General features: G+C 35.5%; 1 protein-coding gene across 1 annotated transcript in view; it reads right to left on the reverse strand.

Moving 5' to 3' along the window:
* The window catches only part of LOC118195183 (protein Njmu-R1-like), a 34,139-nt gene extending 26,819 nt beyond the window's left edge, over positions 1 to 7,320 (reverse strand). The window contains exons 1-3 of the mRNA XM_085816566.1: positions 7,165 to 7,320; positions 6,393 to 6,476; positions 2,697 to 2,828 (exon numbers count right to left, since the gene is read on the reverse strand). Coding sequence (XP_085672692.1) covers positions 2,697 to 2,828; positions 6,393 to 6,476; positions 7,165 to 7,268 — 320 coding nt within the window. The 5' untranslated portion in view covers positions 7,269 to 7,320. The remainder of the gene's footprint in view (positions 1 to 2,696; positions 2,829 to 6,392; positions 6,477 to 7,164) is intronic.
* Positions 7,321 to 18,221: the final 10,901 nt, after the last annotated feature.

The following is an 18,221-nucleotide window of genomic DNA, read 5'->3' on the forward strand; positions in this document are numbered from 1 at the left end:
CTTTACTGTCTTTACGATGTGTTCTAAACTATAAACAATGAAATATATTCATTAAGAAAATGTACACATTCTCTTTTAATTATAACAACCTGGGTCATATGTGGCAATATCTATAGCTTTATTCCTTCATTCAACTGTGTGTGTATCATTCCTGAATATATAAGGCAGCTACCCACTTGCATTCCTTTGCCATAAATCTTCCAACATCCTGTAACGGATAAATTATATGTTTCCTGCTACGTACTTTTTGTATATTTTTTACTTATCATCTATAGAATAATTCATTTCTGGGTTGTAGTGACTTTATAATACAATACCCTGTATTCAAGAAGCATTTTAAATGTCTTAACTAACAAGTTTTGCTTTCTAATTATCTTTTTCCCTTAATTTCTTATTCAGCTCAATTCTTCCTAAAAAACTTTAAATGAACTCCTGAGCATTTAAATTACACACAAATGAGCTAAGCATTCAAGATAGTTGGTATGGTCACCTATTGCTATGATACTTTAAGTTTTTTCTGCTTATAATACTAAACTGTCCCAAAGCAGTGGTGAGCATTAGGTCAATTGTGGGCCACCAGTGGACTAACAAGACATTTTAGGGGTAACTGCATTTACTAAGCCCCACATACTAAAAAAAAAACCTATTTATGAAAGACCAACGCAAAATCCACCAGATGGGAAAATTGGGTTTTCACAATCAAGGTGGCTGTGTTTACTTAAGCAAGTGCTTTTATTGATGTGTAAATGGCACATGCACCTTCATAAGAAGAGCACAATGACACAGAAGTACATTCGCCGATTCATATAAGTTTGCTGCAAGTTGAAGACTCATTAGAACTATGAACTGATCATTTGCAGATTATTTTAATGTAAACAAACTATGATATGCAACTTTGTTCTATTTTATTGATGTAATATAAATATTCAGTTTGACAATTTTGTCTTACTTGTATTTCTGGTAAAAATAATAATCTATCATACTTTAAATAGGGATATGATGTCAGAAACAAGTGCAAGAAAAGAAATACAGACGATTTTAATAAAGAATGAGAAGAATGTTTTCCCCCACAATAGCGAATACAAAAGATTCAGATTTATAAAGTTGTATCGATGGCAACTGATGACCAGACAACTCAATGGATTTTTGGCTATGTGTATCAGAAATGATGACTTCTCAAATTTCCTTTTTTATCATTGCATTATTCAAAAGCAAGCCCTCTGTTCTAAAATTCTATATGTGTATCACATTGCATGAATCTACATGAAAATTATGAACAAAATTCAAAGAAGTATCCAGAGAATATTTCAAGATGAACTAGAAAAAACTGAATCTGAGTAAGGAGGATTGTTATATCATACACATCTTCATTGATTAAAATGCATATTTTTATAAAGATTCAGGGATATACTACAAGAGATTTTTTAGAATCAAAAGATTAAGTGTACATTGGACTTAGTGGTAATATCACATTGATAAATTTAGCTTTTGCTATTGACACAACAAACCATTTTAGAATTGCAAAGAAAAAAAAAAAAAAAAATCAAACAGTAGCTAAGTTGGCTGGATTTGTTAATACTTTCAAAAACAAATTAAAGCTAATATCTTCCCAGGTCATGAAGGACAAACTGAAAGTTTTCATAAATATTTCTGGTGAGTTATTAAAAAACAGAGATACATTCAACAAAGAGAAATATTATGAGAAAATAACAGTTCTTTACTCCAAATCAGGCAGATATTTTCAAGAATTTACTAGACTAGGATCTATCATTAGTTTCATGTGTAACCCACTTGGCAATGTTGATATGAAAGAAATAACTAATAATAGAAACAATATATTCTCTTTGTCTCTTGAGAAAAAGTTCTTTTTATTCAAAATGATATAATTTTAAAAGCACGTAGCTCAGAACCTAAAAATAACTTTTAGAATCTAATGGATGAAGCTAAATATCCTAATTTATAAAAGTTGCATTTCATTTATAATCATTTTTTGGCTCTACCTACCCATGGGAATCTGCATTTCTCAAGTTGAATATAATAAAAGTAAAAATACTATTTCTATCTTACAGATGACCACTTAGAATCTAGTGAAAAACTAGCAATTAGTAATTATATACCAAGATATTCAATATTAGCAGACAGTTTGCAGACTAAGTCTTCTACTAATTATAACTTCAAGGGCTAACTTCAGGTGAACATGATTCACTTATTTAGCTTTAGAACACCAAAAAGGTACCATTTGATAAAGGTTTGGCATCAGGAGAAAAGATTTGAAATTTTTAGAGCAAAATTATGTAAATGATGGGGAAGTAATAACTATGTATAAAATTGAGATAACAGGGACTCAAACAATCTAAAACTAAAAAATAAACCATTATTAAACATATATTTTAAAAATTTAAGTAGTTTCTATATACCATTTATCCATAGTTTCTTTTTAAGAGAGAAAAATATAAAAATGTCAATAAAAACATTAATGTGCTTTAATTCTTTATTCTTCTGATTTTTTTAGTCTTCATTTAACAAACTTTCTTATATGACCCGAAATCCACATAAAGAATGGTCCCAAAGTTACAAAACTTTCGGATTTGCTACTGAATATTTCTCAAAATAGATTAAATGAGTAAGTACCACTAATAATGAAACTCAATAAAATACCTTAGAAAACTACACAGACCATGTTTCAATAAAGTCACCTGAATTGCAATGCAGCATATTTTCCCTCGTTTTCAAAACTCAGATCTTCTCTGCCAGAAAGTGTTTTCAGAAGATAACAACGGACTACAGTTTCTTGTTCTGCATCTAAATTTCCTTCTAAAAGTGACAAACTATAAAACAAATTTATGTAATTACTCCAATAGAACAATTACAATATATTATGAAGATATACAGCAATAATAATAGAAATATTATGCATTTAAAAGATACAGAAGTATTTTATATAAAATGATGGATTCAATAAACATATTGAAAGAAGTCCTGCTGAGATTTTTTACAAAACATTTAAATAAATATTACCATATGAATAACTTAAGAAATGTGTAAAGCTAATTCTCTTTTTACATGGCATAAAATTACAAGAATTACCTGGGCCAAACATTATGGTAAGTCAAACAAGAGTGAAAAACTAGTAGTGCCATAAAATTGTAGCATTTTTAAAAGAATAATTTGCAACAAAAGCTGATTATAAAACCATTAGAAGAGTTATTAGGTACCTGGATACAACCGGCTATCAACAAAAAGGAAATTCTCCATCAACAAGAATACAAGGAAAATATGACCTGCACTCATAAAATCCACAGTGAGCAAAGTTATATTGCAGCAATGCTGTATTTCCAAATGAGTTACAATTTACTATATTTGAGTACAATGAATGAATTATTATCTGAAGAAAGCCCAATTAAAAACAAAATTCGGTTGATCTTTACAATATGGTAACTGGTAGTTTGGCGACATTTTGGAGGCGATAAAGGTTACTACCTGGGACTTTGGTAATAATGTGAGCAGTACTCAGTTCCGATTACGCATTATTTTGCGTGAGGGAAATGAGAGATCATGGAATATGTCATGTGATATTAATGGACGAATTACGGTTCTTTAATCGGAAAAGGGGGGAAATCGGGAAAAAATGTGGAAATTTTGTATTTAGCTTTATTCTGTGTTGTGTGAAACAGTGTTGTGTAATTTTTGGATCCCATGGCCCTAACTAAAGTGATTCGAAATGGGTATTTAGGCATTGTGATAAAGAGAAGTTTGCTTTTTATTTAGCAGAGGAAGTATGGAGGAAAAATTCGCAGAAAAAATCTTTGAATAATTTTATTGAATGAATTAGAAAAGTGTATCCGCCACGTAATCAAGATTCTGAAGAAGATTAGGTAAGTTAGTATTTTTAATTATTTGAGGATATTATTTTTATGCATTGTTCTAAATGTAAGGTGGAAAGGAATTTGGTATTATTGGGAAAATTGTTATTAGCAATGATTTAGTTTAAAGTAATTAGGATTGTAAAGTAATTTTTATAAATTTAATGTATGTGCTCATTTATATTTTAAGTAGTGTTTTTGAATTTAATTATATTTTAATGAAATGATAGTTATTTTGTGAATTTTATGTTTGTAGGAATTTGGTATACGTTTAAGTTGAAATAAACGTGCATGGAAATAATTTAAATATTTGATACTAAGTATTTATAATACTTGCGGTATGAATTCATTGGTGACGTGTATAATGTAATAGATGATTTAGAGGTAAAAGTTTTTGGATATTTTATTTATTTTATATGCGGAAATGTTCATATTTGTTAAGGGTAAGTACTTTTTCGCGATCAGGTAATTTCATATATGTTCTTTTTACTGGGTTTAAAGATTGAGAAAATTGTCATGTATTTTCGTGAAATTTTTCTAATTTATGAGAAAAAAGCAGTGTACATGGATATAGTGAAGAGTGTGCGCAATGCCATTTTTGTGCAATTCTGGGATGTTTTTTTAAGTAAAAATAAGTCGACGTGTACATGGTTTAGTGATATTTTAATTAAATGATAGTTATTTTGTGAATTTTATGTTTGTAGGAATTTGGTATACGTTTAAGTTGAAATAAACGTGCATGGAAATAATTTAAATATTTGATACTAAGTATTTGTAATGCTTGCGGTATGAATTCGTTGGTGACGTGTATAATGTAATAGATGATTTAGAGGTAAACGTTTTTGGATATTTTATTTATTTTATATGTGGAAATGTTCATATTTGTAAAGGGTAAGTACTTTTTCGCGATCAGGTAATTTCATATATGTTCTTTTTACTGGGTTTAAAGATTGAGAAAATTGTCATGTATTTTCGTGAAATTTTTCTAATTTATGAGAAAAAAGCAGTGTACATGGATATAGTGAAGAGTGTGCACAATGCCATTTTTGTGCAATTCTGGGATGTTTTTTTAAGTAAAAATAAGTCGGCGTGTACATGGTTTATGTGTATGTGTTATTTTGAAAAACGCGTAAGGTGTATGGTATTGTGCACTTTTTCCCAATTTTGCAGTGAATATTTGTCATGATTAAGCAGTTTTGTTTGATAAAATTTCTAGCATAAGTGTAATTCGGCTAGTAGATTGTTGGAAGAAGTGTTCAGTAGATAAGAAGAAAAGAAACATGTCTTTACTTCGTGAAGACAAAATGGCGGCGGGGAAAAAAAATAGAGGGTTGCTGTAGGAGAGTTGGTTGCCAAATTTTCGCCAAATTTTCGCCAAGTTACCATAATGTAAAGATCAACCAAAAATTCAAGAAACATGTTGCTTATTGTTAAACATGAGGGTGGAAGCATAATTGTATGGGGATGTTCCGCTGCCTCTGGGATGAGAAATTTAGTTTTTATAGAATATAATATGGACCAGTATTAATATATAAACATTCACAATCAAAGCATCAGCAAGAAATTTGGAAAGCAAAATATACTCATGTTCTATGAAAACAATGAATACCATACAGCCCCAAGTATACACTTGCAGTTATCATACAATTGCCATAAAGTTATCAAAACACCTCTAACTTAAATCCTATTGAACAATTATAGAATGAATTTGAGAAAAGAATAAGGAAATGTGGCATTTCTTTGAAAACTCGGTATTTATGTAACTATCAACCGTTGCTGGAAATTTTGGCAACAGTCACTAACTGCCAATCATTACCGCAGAATTCTAAAAGAAATTAGTCATCCATAATTGAAGGTAAATCACACTACTAGGTGGGTCAACAGTGTCAACAGTACCAATATGTAAGTACCAAAAACTCTAAAAAAAAGCAATTCATAAAGAGAAATGGAACAAAATCAAACATACTTACACAGAAACACACACAAACAAACCAAAAAAATGTTGAATTTATACCAAAGTAGATGAAAAGTGTTGTTTTAAATAAAGTATATTCAACTAAATATTGAATGTCCCATTACTTTCAAGTTTTTATTACATATAAAATATCTGCCCAAAGCATCCAAATACTTGAGTTTATTTTCAGAATTTTCTAAATACTTTTCTTTCTTGATAAATATTATTTTGAATAACTCTTTCTCAAAACAAGCAAGTTTTTAACAAAGATAATTAAAGTTTCAAAAGAAAGACAAATAAGTCATTTCGCTAATATTCAGTTACCAATATATGCAAGCAAAATTGAAAATGCAAGTGTTCAAATGGATGTAAACTGCGTAATTATAAATTAAATCCCTTATCTTATTCTGCAATTTAATTTATCATAATATTAATTATAAGACCCTATCAAAAATTTAGAACCAAAAATAAGCAAATAAAATATGGGTCTTATAAATGGGGTAAATAGGATAAATAATCTACTCTTAAAATACAGCAGTAATGAGTTGAGGAAAATAAAATATGGCATCACATACCAAACACTGGGCTCATCACAATCAGGTTTTGAATTGTTCACATAGTCTTGACCTTTAGATATTATATCTGAAGTGGAAGCATGTCTAAAAGTAAAATAATATGCCCAATCAGTACTTTTTGGCTATAAAATTTTACGTAATTTCATAAAAATTAATAAATCATTAACAGATAAACAATAAATGATTTTTAAAAAATACAGAAAATCACTCCAACTTTTGCGCAGAAAAAAATAAATACTAAACACGTAGATTATCGTATAACGTAATCTCCACTGAAAGTACAGATATTCTTAATTATTTAATGTCCGCATAAATGTACAAAATTAATTTCATTTTCATCAATCCTGCTCAGTAGACATATTATAAATAGTGCAAACCATAACGTAACTTCAAAGCAATTTAAAGCTACATATTATTGACTTCTTGTTCTTTTGTTAGTTATTACGCATATGTTGCTAAAAAGGGGAGGAATGTAAATTACATACATTACAAAAATCTCAATTAAAGAGCCTACAAATAAAGTAACCATGTTTACACTAAACGTCTTTATAATGTACAAACTTTTACTGATGTTCTGAGAAATAATGAAAGAATGTAGTGTATTTATTCCAATGAATTCTTACGGCTAAACGATTTCAGAAATAATAAATGGATCGAACGTAAATTATACAGCACTGTAAAAGCTTTCAGAGGTTGGCCGGTTAGGCGCATTCAAGTGAAAGGAACTCTTTCCTAATTAACATTGCCAATAATTAAGGTCTTTAACTCTTACTTATTGTTACTAAATAGGTACAGCGCGTATCTACTATTAGATGAAGATGTGGATTCACTGAAACATTCCGATTTGCTGTTATTCTTGTCAACGATAGCAGACATCTTCTGCTAACACGTTGCCAAAGTCAAAATTTAATGAAGCGTTTCATACCACCGGAAATCGGAAATAAATATCCCAGAAAAAATACACTTATTTTAATTCACTTATTTTAATAGTAGTTTTAACAATGGACAGTTGTCATTGATTAACTTTTTTCGCTGCAACACAAATGCATACAAACATTTCTGTTCGCGGGGCATGGAAGATCCAAGTTGTTCCCGCACAGGCACGTCTGACCAGAAGAAGCAAAACTGAAGGAAGTGCACAGCAACAAGTAAGTTGGTTGTAAGGTTGTTAATCATGAAGAAAAAAATTTGCAGAGACTGCCCGACCCACATGCAGTCAAAGAGTGGGTTTCATTAGTTTCTATTGGGCGTGAAACTTTCAAAATATTAATTTACGTATTATGTTTTCCTGGTATCAGTAACATGTTATGGATAAGGTTTCCCAGTGACTTCCCTAAATTCTAAATAATTCGGCATCCCTCAGTTTTGCAGCTTAAATTAGGCAAATCCCATACATTAATCTTTCGCGCAGTCCGGAAAGATTGACGCTGGTGAGCTGAAGTTTTCTGAAATTCAATAAATACCACAGTTAAACGGGTGAGAAAGAAACACAGATTTATTCAATGAATAGACACTCAGAACTCAAATTAACAGAATACTAAATAAATAAAAAAGCGAAAGGTCAGAAGCTGAGTCACAAAAATCTCTGGGCGTGCACATGCTTGAATTTCAACAGGATGTGCACTTGTGGAGAGAATTTGTACATAATGTCGAATTTCTGGACGACTAACGGACAGATTTTTAATGAAATTTGGTACAAACATATTAAGGTCGTATAGGAATGAATGACGCACATGCTGCCACAGAGCGGAATAAAATGTATTAACAAAACACGGATAGTGCATCAGTTAGAAATAATCCCAACCCTAGTCAATACACTTCTGCCATCTCACTGAGGTCCCGAAGGACTTTGGTAAACCAATCTGTGGGGGTGTTGGATGCAGCACCTACGGATAATTGCATGCAATTCGATGTTGGCCCCTGACTGCGTCCTTCATCTTTTCAAGCAAGGTGTAGTCCGAGGGGGCCAGATCGGGCGAGTATGGAGGATCTGGCAACACAGTGAAGCCTAATGCCTCGTGATTATCGCGTGTGTTCTGGCTGGTGTGAGGACGTGTTGCAAAACACATGCCGTGCCCGTTTGCCCGGACAGCCCTGTCGAATGCGCCGTCGCAGGGTTCTGGCAACTCACAGTACCGATCGCTGTTGATGGTGCACCCAGGCTCTGACCACTTCACGAGAAGAATGCCCTGGACATCCAACAGTGTGTTTAACACCAGCCCAGGCGTTTTTGGGATGTGGGCTTGATGCATCCTTCCACCCCATGGAGCTGTATTTTTTCGGGAGTGTCTTGCAAATCCAAAGCTAGTCCCCCGTGATCAGGCGGATGAAGAAGTCATCCGAATCTGCATCGTGTAGTGCAAGAAATTCTGACGCGCTTCGCCTTTCATTGTGATGTGAGTGCATGAGGCACCCGCTTTGCGCACACATTTGTCATCTCCAAATCACCAAGCACAATCACCTGTAATATTCTTCGCTCAAGCCCTGTTTCTTCCTGCATCTTGTTGAACGTTATGCGCCTGTTCGTCATGATCAAATCCGAGATGGCTGCCACATTTGCTGCTGCACGAGATGTTGCTAGTCGTCCCGCGCTGACACCTTTGGGTGCGGTCTCCAATCCACTGCTGAACTTGGCCAACCAAGAGGATACAGTAGGTCTTGAAGGTGCTTTGCTCCCGCACACCGACACCATGCGACGATGGATCTCACTACCCTGTATTCCTTCCTTCAATAGGAACCACGCTGACAGTGATAGTCACCTTCCATAATTGCTGTCTACGCTCTCAATGACGACGGCAAGAAGGACGGGCGCTGACTTATACCGTTCTCTTGCGGCCAGAGCCATCTATGCATTCTTAGTAGCTAACGCCCTCTTGTGTCTATTTTCACTTGTTTTCCAATCGCATAGTGTAATAGTTTCGTTGTGAGAGCTGTTGTGTGAATCATTTTCTGTACGATCCAAGTACATTTATAACGCAGAAAGAGATATACCATTAAGAAGTCATTTTATATACACATGATTATCAGTAAAGTTCAAGCTCACAGTACAGAGATGTCCAAAATCACGTTGTGATACTGAACTGAAAATGAGTCTATGGAGTATGCTCCTCGGCAGATAGGTCACGCAGAGTGACGGCAGATTCTACAGGAGACATTTGAAGAATCTCTGATTCCACCCCTGCAGCAAAACAGTCTTCACCCTGGGAGATCTCGGAGGGGAATGATCCCAACACTGTCCCGCAAATGCTCTAGAGGGTTAAGATCTGGCTGCCCAATAATACGGCGAATATCCTCACTTGCCAGGTAATAGACGACCAGATGAGACCTGTGGGGATGAGAGTTGTCGTCATTTACAGGAATTCTGGACTAACTGCGCCCCTAAAATGTAGAACATAAGATTCTAAGATATCTTCTGTATACCTCATAGCAATCAGGGGAACCTTTGTCAAGCACATGTAGAAGTATGCTGCCGTCCAACATAATGCCTACACCACCATAATGATCCTTTTCCCTGACGGAGGAGGAATGGCATAGAGTTCCAGGTTTTTTCCAAATACAGGTACACCAAGAATTAATATCCAGGCTGAATCTCAAATCATTTTTTTTTCTCCACTTACCTACAACGACAGTGGCCACTACTTAGGCCAGAAGTGGCGTCCATTTTATTGTGGATGCACCTAATAGCCGGCCACCATTACCTCCTAAGAAGGGACAGACAATTTTTACATCCACGCTTTCTCCGGAATTCGAACACGGGCCCTTCGGTATTGCAGTCAGGATCCCATAACTACTATACCGTCCGGGCTACGAATCTCGAATCATAATCACAGTGTTCCGCTGAAGTCCGGTCCAAGGCGCAAATACTAAACGCGCTGTAGTGTGTGCTGCAGTGAGCAACAACAGTCAGTGAAAACAGCATGTCTTCTGGCATACAGCCCTACCTCATGAAGCCTTCGGGTAAACTACGACACTTGGTTTCCAGAAGAAGCATATAGCCCACAAGAGAGCTCTGAAGCTGTCCCAGTCGTGTGTCGCCACGCTGAAAGGGCCAAATAACGATCCTGATTCGTCGTTGTAGATTTTGGTCGACTTTGTCTTGCTTTTCTAGATATGAATGCAGTATTCTGAAATTGCTTCCACAAATTGCAAACGGCAGTGATCATTACAGTGAGCTGTGTAGTTGCTTGCGTTTGCGACTGGCCTGCTTCTAATGTACAGAAAATTCTCCACCTCATTTCGTCATCCGTAAGTTCATGGCTGCCTATTTTACCTGATACCTTACAGCATGTCCCCAAATCTTGCGAGAAACACGTTGAATGTCATGAAAGATTACGAACACACAAATCGTCGAAAACTCTTCGCGCGCTTATATACACTCCACAATCAGAGTTCCATAGACACGCAAGTGTACGCTTAAGTATTTGACTCTGAATATTTGCATAATTCTTCGGCGGCATAATTAGTACTTTTGGTTCAATACTTTTTGTAAAAACTTCATAATTTGCAAATTTTCTTAATTTTGCTTACAAGTGTATTTATTTCGCATTATGGAGAGTTATGGCATTCCTTCTCCCCTTTGCGATCTAAAGAAGGAATGCAACCAGAATCAGAAGAGGTGAAGTTAGGCTTTGAAATGATTTCACACTTCGTCCATATCTGGTTCTTAACATGAGACGTTCTGTTCTGAAAGGTCATTTTCAGGAATTACACTATCAGACATATTTCGAGATTCCGTTGTGTCTTTAGTGAAAATGATAACATTTCACAAGAGAGACGAGTTTATGAACTCTTTGTTCCATCGGAAAGTGATTTATTTCTAAGCAGAAGTCTCTTCTTATCCTCAGTTTCAAGAGAGTAAAGTCTTTGGTATGGTCTAAGGAGTTCGTTAATCATTGTTTTCCTGCAAGCACACGAGTATTATTGTCTTGTCTGGGATAAAATTCAAGTATTTTTTAACGTGGGATTTTACAAAAAAGGACCGGACGTTAAACCCAAAAACGATGCGACAGTGTTTATTTGGATTATCGTCTTCCATCCAGAGATATTTAAGGTAGTTTCTGTCACTTCAGAAGATACTAATTTGTAAGAAAGCTTGCTTAATATCTATTGTAAGAGTAAATTCGTTCATGCAGAAACGATTTAGTATCACTGGAATGTGTTCAATGAGATTCGAACATTTCGCCAGACATTTATTCAGATGTACCGAGTTTTTAGTATGCGTAGAGGCATCAAATACAGGCTTAATTTTCGTTATAGTTGAATTCTTAACTAAGCTTGATATTGCCAAGAGTCATTACATTATCTTCCTTCAGTTTCTCGATCATTCCGACCACATTTGTAAGACTTCTATGACTTCAAGGCTTCTAAAATGTTAGTTGCTTTCAGTCTGTTAATGATAGCGCGCAATTTTCTTTCGTTTAAATTAGTATCTTCTGAAGTGACAGAAACTACCTTAAATATCTCTGGATGGAAGACGATAATCCAAATAAACACTGTCGCATCGTTTTTGAGCTTAACGTCCGATCCTTTTTTGTAAAATCCCACGTTAAAAAATACTTGAATTTTCGGGAAGTGCAGAACGCAATTTAAGCCAGCGTAACGCTACCTTCTCTAACTATTAACTTTGAAAGCGCAGTCTTCTTGGCTTTGATGCTGCTAAATTAACATGTAAATAATTTTATTAGCCCAAAGGAGCATTTGCTCAGAAGACTAATGCCGGCGTGACCATATGGATACACTGGCCACATCATTGCTTTATAAATATAAAGTTTTCCCCTTTAATGAGAATTCGAAATTTCTACCAGTATGTATAGTTTGAGAGAACTGAGAATACCTTAAACAATGCTGATTATTTTATTGCTGTGGACAGTCACAATCTCTTTAAACAAAACGTTTAAAGTGGTTCCGGCGCCATACTGAAAAGTTTAAAGAAGTTTTTTCCCGATTATCACACGTCATAAGAACTCAGTCAGCTATTAGCTCTTCGTTCACGCTGCGGACGAAACAGCTGAAGACGAGCGAACTCAGGTTTACGTCCTCTGCGTAATGCGAATTTACGCCGGCGAGAAACAATTAGCGGCAACTACGTCGCGAGCGTATTCGTGTGGACGGGCCTTTCATCAAGTTACTCATTTATGACAAAACAAAACAATATTACATTTCTTTATACAGATTATGAACACAAAATCAATAATTATCTTTGTTACCCTGCACTTAATGACTTAAATAGCTTTGGCTATAGAGAAAACTCGACTATAATATCAGAAGGATTTAGTATATTTACAGATGGATCATGCTTGGGTACCGATTACGTACTTGTTCGTATACTTGAAAATAAAGAGTAGTTGTTAAATTAACTGCTATAAAAATAACTAAAAATACTCGTAAAATTTAGCCGTCCGTTATGTTAATAATCTGTAGTGATTTAGTATCCAGATCAGAAGCCCTCAATGGTTCTAATAGTCGGAGTTTACTTGTTTAATTAAATCCAGAATCTGTTTCTAAAACATTCCATCAAAATTTAATCCGATAATTTGTTGAGTACTAGCCATATAGGTACATTTGGAGATGAAATTGCAGATAATATTGCAAAACAAATAGCTCCAGGGTTTAATTTATTTGAAGTGACATTACTTCTGACAGTTTCCCACCTAAAAAAGATAATACATGACCTTCTACTAATTTGGTGGTAGAAAGGATAGATTCTTTCATCAACAGAAAATGGAACCTTTAAATTTTGCCGAAGGTTATCACAAAAACTCTTTCGATCCGATCCGAACAAGTATGGCTGGTGTAGCGCGCGACGCGCGCTGTTTCCAGCTCATGATGAGAGCCAGTCGGCACATGACGGTAGGAAGTCTGACGTAGTAGGAGTTAACAGAATGAGGTGAGGCAGAAGGGGGGCGAGCAAGATGCAGCAAGCCTAGGAATTAGGCCAGACGGAGCAGTGCAAGGTAAAGCAATAATGAGTTTTTATGATAAGATACTGTGAGAGTATACTACATAACAGAACGAGTTTGTAAGAATACAAACTCTCAAAAGCATACATTTGCAAATATAGAGTAACAGTGACAAAAATGCAGTTTGGAAGATCAGATATCTTATAGAAGTTTCGATGAAATAATCAGAAAAGTATTCATAAAAGCTATATACAATATGCACAACTATATACAGGAATATTCTATGTACTTTATGTAGGAACATTCAGATCTCTGGCTAGGTGGGCTGCCAGCGGTCGTAACTCTTTATCTTCCGTTAGTGGAATGTAGTCAAATACATGTAATTTTGTCATGTGAGGGCATGTAACTGCTTTATGGAAAAAGCTGGAGTTTAAGCGATGAAGATGCTCTATGACAGTTTCAATTTTCAAATCCTTGTAAAAACTCTTTGTTCTTCTTCATTCTTTTTAATGCATCTCTATCGATTTTGTATTACAAACAATGAAATCCGTCCATATGAATCACAAGTCAATCCTGAGCAGCTTTATTATGTACTTACATGTTAGCAAACACGTCATTATGCATTTACATGTTAAAAACAATCCTGAGCAGCTTCATTATGCATTTACATGCTAGCAAACACGTCCATTTTATTTACGACTGCCACTGGGAAACTTTTGGCCCGAATGGACAATAAATACAGTAAACCTATTGTACATGGCAGTAATGCAGCTGCTATATAAAACTGAATATACAATATTGTGTATATAATATGAAATGCAACTGCTATATACAATACATATACAACAAACTTAATAAAATTATACATATTTGTGCAGAAACGTATTGTTGCGTACGTATGGGTTCGTAATGCATTGAATTCACACAGAACCGGTTATAGCTTGATAAAATTTATTTCACGGAAAGAAACACTTTACAGTTCTGGAATTTTTCCGATCTACTAAAAACGTTAAACACAAAGCAAAGCAAAACACATCTAAAGAGCAAAGCTCACACGGAGATATCTCAGTACCTCGAAGTCGACTCTGAACAATAAAACTGAGAAACCAATGCTCGCTCCCGTCTTACATAGTTTTACCTCGGCCGCCGAAAAATCTCTAGTACCTTCCGCTTCTCGAAATTACTGGAAGGCCTATGAAGGCAGGATACGGTTACAGTTACATATAAGGGTAAATTAGAGTTATATGGAAATTGCCCTCAATAGGACAATAATACTCAACAAAATATTTATGCACTTTTTGCTTTTGTTAAGAATTGTTTCGTAAATTGTGCTAAAGCATAATAAATTTATAAAATGCTTTAAATTACGCCTTGTTTATAAAGATTCAAAATATTGTATAAATTGCCAAAATGGAAAGCAATGTCACTTTATAATATGATAGTGAAAAATAATCCATTAACCTATTCACCTATCCTATACTTATCAATGAATGGCCAAAAATATATGTTCAAATTGATAATTCACATTCAAAATGGCAGTCGTAGAAACAGACATTTAAATTTTAGATGATTAAAATTAAGGACAAAAAGTCGATTTAAAAAAAACCAAAGGACTTTTTAAGGACCGTACGAACCCTTCATAAATGTAGTTTAGCGTCACAGGACACTTAATGGCATCCAAATAAGCTTAATTTTAGTACAGAAGGATATGTTAACCTCTGCTTACCTGTTCTTCTCCTACATTATGCGGGGGGAGGGGGTATTAAAATTTGAGACCTGACCTGCCTTCTACAAAACAACATGCAGTTGGTAACAGTTTTTTAAAGTTCCCAGATCCTGGCATTAAGAAATTTGCGTTAATGAACATACTATGCTATATTAGAAAAATATTTCTAATATACTATATATATTTCTAATATACTATATAAGAAAAATGAATAATTAATGGCGAAAGAAAATGAAAAACTGGCAACTGGTTTTTTTATACGCTATACATCCATAATTTGTATCTGTTGTCGTGTCTATGATAAAGCCTATTCAAATAGTGAAACAGGCGAAGATGACAATCTGAAAAATGTTCATCATAGATATTCGGTCTCTTAACTCTTTGAGAGGCAGGAAAAGAAAATTAACTTTTTCAGTAAAACTCTTGTTTTATTTACTATATCAGGTGTTACAATAAAATTACAAATACAATTTTGTTCAAGACGCTTGAAAAAAATTACCACTTCTAGTGGTTAGTGTCAGTGACCACCACCCACAGAACATATCCCTACAAATCACTCTCTATCATACTCATGGAAACAGTTTTTCTTTTTCAAGCAGAATGCAACTTTACATGTGCTGCATTCCCACACTGTTCGTACATGCTTTTTCTTTGTGCTGCGGAGTGAATATCGTCGTGATGTTGTCTTCGACGGCTTGTTTTCTCGAAAACGAATTGCTGCATCAACTACTGGTTTATGTTTCTTAATTGCAATCTAATGAGCTACTAGAGAACTTCAGAAACGGACAGTCTTGAAAACCACTCACACGAGTGAGTAAGATGTTCAATAGAAAAGGTAATTACTGTAGGTAACCACCGCCCTTCAAAGAGTTAAACAAGATCCCAATTTTTAACAATTCAGCAAGGAGGCCGAACAATCAAAAATGTGTTTTGATGTTAGTTCTGTGCCCGGGCAGTTCTCACTGTTTCTGTAGGTTTTCCTACCCTTTCAGCAAATTTTCAATCCTCTGTAATGGCTAGTCTCACCTACTGGAATTGAATGTTCCTTCAATATGTATTTGGCCATGGCATTTGTGTCCAAGAGAATGACATTTACGGTATTATTATTGTTGAGATTTCGAGCCAATTTTGCGGTTGGCACAAATTTGGTGAGATCTCTGGCATTTTTCTTGGTCGACGGAATTTCACAAGATTTTACTTTAATATGTTTAAGGCTTACAACAATACGTCGGCTTTTACATCTAACGAATTTTTTTCCCGAAATTTTAAATTCAGAATTTTAATAACAAATATAGTGGCAGCTTTTATGACTTCAGACCAAAAGTTTCAAAGTCCATTCATTTAACTTCGTTACTGTGAAATGTATTTTTTACATGTTCAAATATCCGGCATTTCCCGAGTTCTCATTATCGGATATGGAAATCTGAAGTGATAGCTTTCTTACTTAGATTACAGTTAGTCTACTGTTAATTTTGCTACTTATACATCTGAAACAACAGAAATAAAAGAAACCGATCAAACAGAACTGGCTTAAAAGAAAATTATTCATTTAAAAACAGAAAACATTGTCACATTTGAGAATGTCTCAAAGTTTTCATTTAACAGAAAACTTTGCTTGTTTTAGAGTTTGTGAAAACAATGGAGCGCTTTGCATACGCATTTTCTATCCCTCAAGAATAAATTTGCCCAATCTAGTGAAATTAAATAGAGGGACACATATTATTAAATACACTCTTTTGCAAGAACATCGAAGCACCAAGAAAGACTTTTGCAATTGTGATGAAAAAACATCTTGATCGACCATGCAAATTATGAAAGTTTCAAGGCAAATGAACAGGAATTGCGATCATGTTGCCCATTTCCAGCGCACCGTTCGAAAAGTATAAAACCAGTAACAGAGACGGAAAATTTATCTTTTTTTTTTTTTGGTTGCTGCCATTGTAATTCCGTAAAGAAGCAACTAAAGATGCCATTACGATGATATGGAAGACCTTACAGACACGACTTCGAACATGGTCGCATTGTAGGGATGCGTGAAGCTGAGTGGTCATACCGAGCAATAGGCCGCCACGTGCAGCATGCAGACACTGTTGTGCAAAGATGTTGGCAGCAATGGTTGCTACAAGGAAATTCTCTACAAAATGAAGGCTCCGGAAGGCCAAGGATCAGAAATGCGAGGCAAGATAGGATGACTATTCGCCAGGCCCGAACTGGCAGGGTATCATTGTCAATTTTTCAACGCACTACAGCTACGTCTATACCTCCCGTGGTACCGTCCACCTTCTCATGGTGCTTATTCTGAGGCGGGGTCACGCTCACAAAGGCCTTTAAGACGTTTGCCTTTGACCGAACAACATCGGCAGAGTCGTGTCGCAGCCAATCATTATGGCTGCCATCAGACTGGCATGGTATAGTGTTCAGCGATGCATTCCGCTTCACTCTTGAAGCAGATGACCACCGTGTTCGTGTCTGGAGAGGATGGGGACGGCGGTCCCAATCAGCCTTTGTTTTACAAAGGCATACAGCCATAACCCCTCGTGTGATGGTGTGGGGCGCTATTTCTTATGACAGCAGGTAATCTTTAGTCATCCTCCGTACATCTTTAACAGCTCAACGGTATGTTGATACAATTATGCGGTCGGTTGTATTACCCTTCATGGCACATCATCCTGGAGCCATTTTCAACAAGATAATGCCAGGCCACAGACCGCTCGCATATCTCTGGACTGTCTCCGTGCGGTTGATACTCTTCCTTGGCCAGTAAGGTCACCAGACCTTTCACCAATCGAGCATATCTGGGATATGGTAGACCGCCAGATTTGGGCACCACAAAACATCGCAGATCTGGAGAGACAACTGACGAATGCCTGGCAGAATGTGCGCTGGGTGACACCAGGAACCTCTACCACTCCTTGCCTCGACGAAGTCTAGCATGCATTGCCGCCAGGGGTGGTTCGATCAACTACTATTTTAAACACTCAACAGGTGATTGTGAGCCGTGAACAGGTACTTTGACCTTGATTTTTTAATCATTTTATTATCTGTGTATGAGCTATATACATATTCAGTTTCATCAAAAACAACCCCTTCCTTCATGGTGCTTCGATTTTTCTGCAAGAGTGTATAAAAGACACACTATTTGTAAACAAGGTAATGTGCACTTAATGGCCATATACAAGAGACTGCCAGAGTTCTTTTTACTTT

This window comes from Stegodyphus dumicola, chromosome 5 (genome assembly GCF_044657685.1).
Source record: "Stegodyphus dumicola isolate Sdum_Otavi_A_Nest chromosome 5, ASM4465768v1".
Classification (NCBI taxonomy): domain Eukaryota; kingdom Metazoa; phylum Arthropoda; class Arachnida; order Araneae; family Eresidae; genus Stegodyphus; species Stegodyphus dumicola.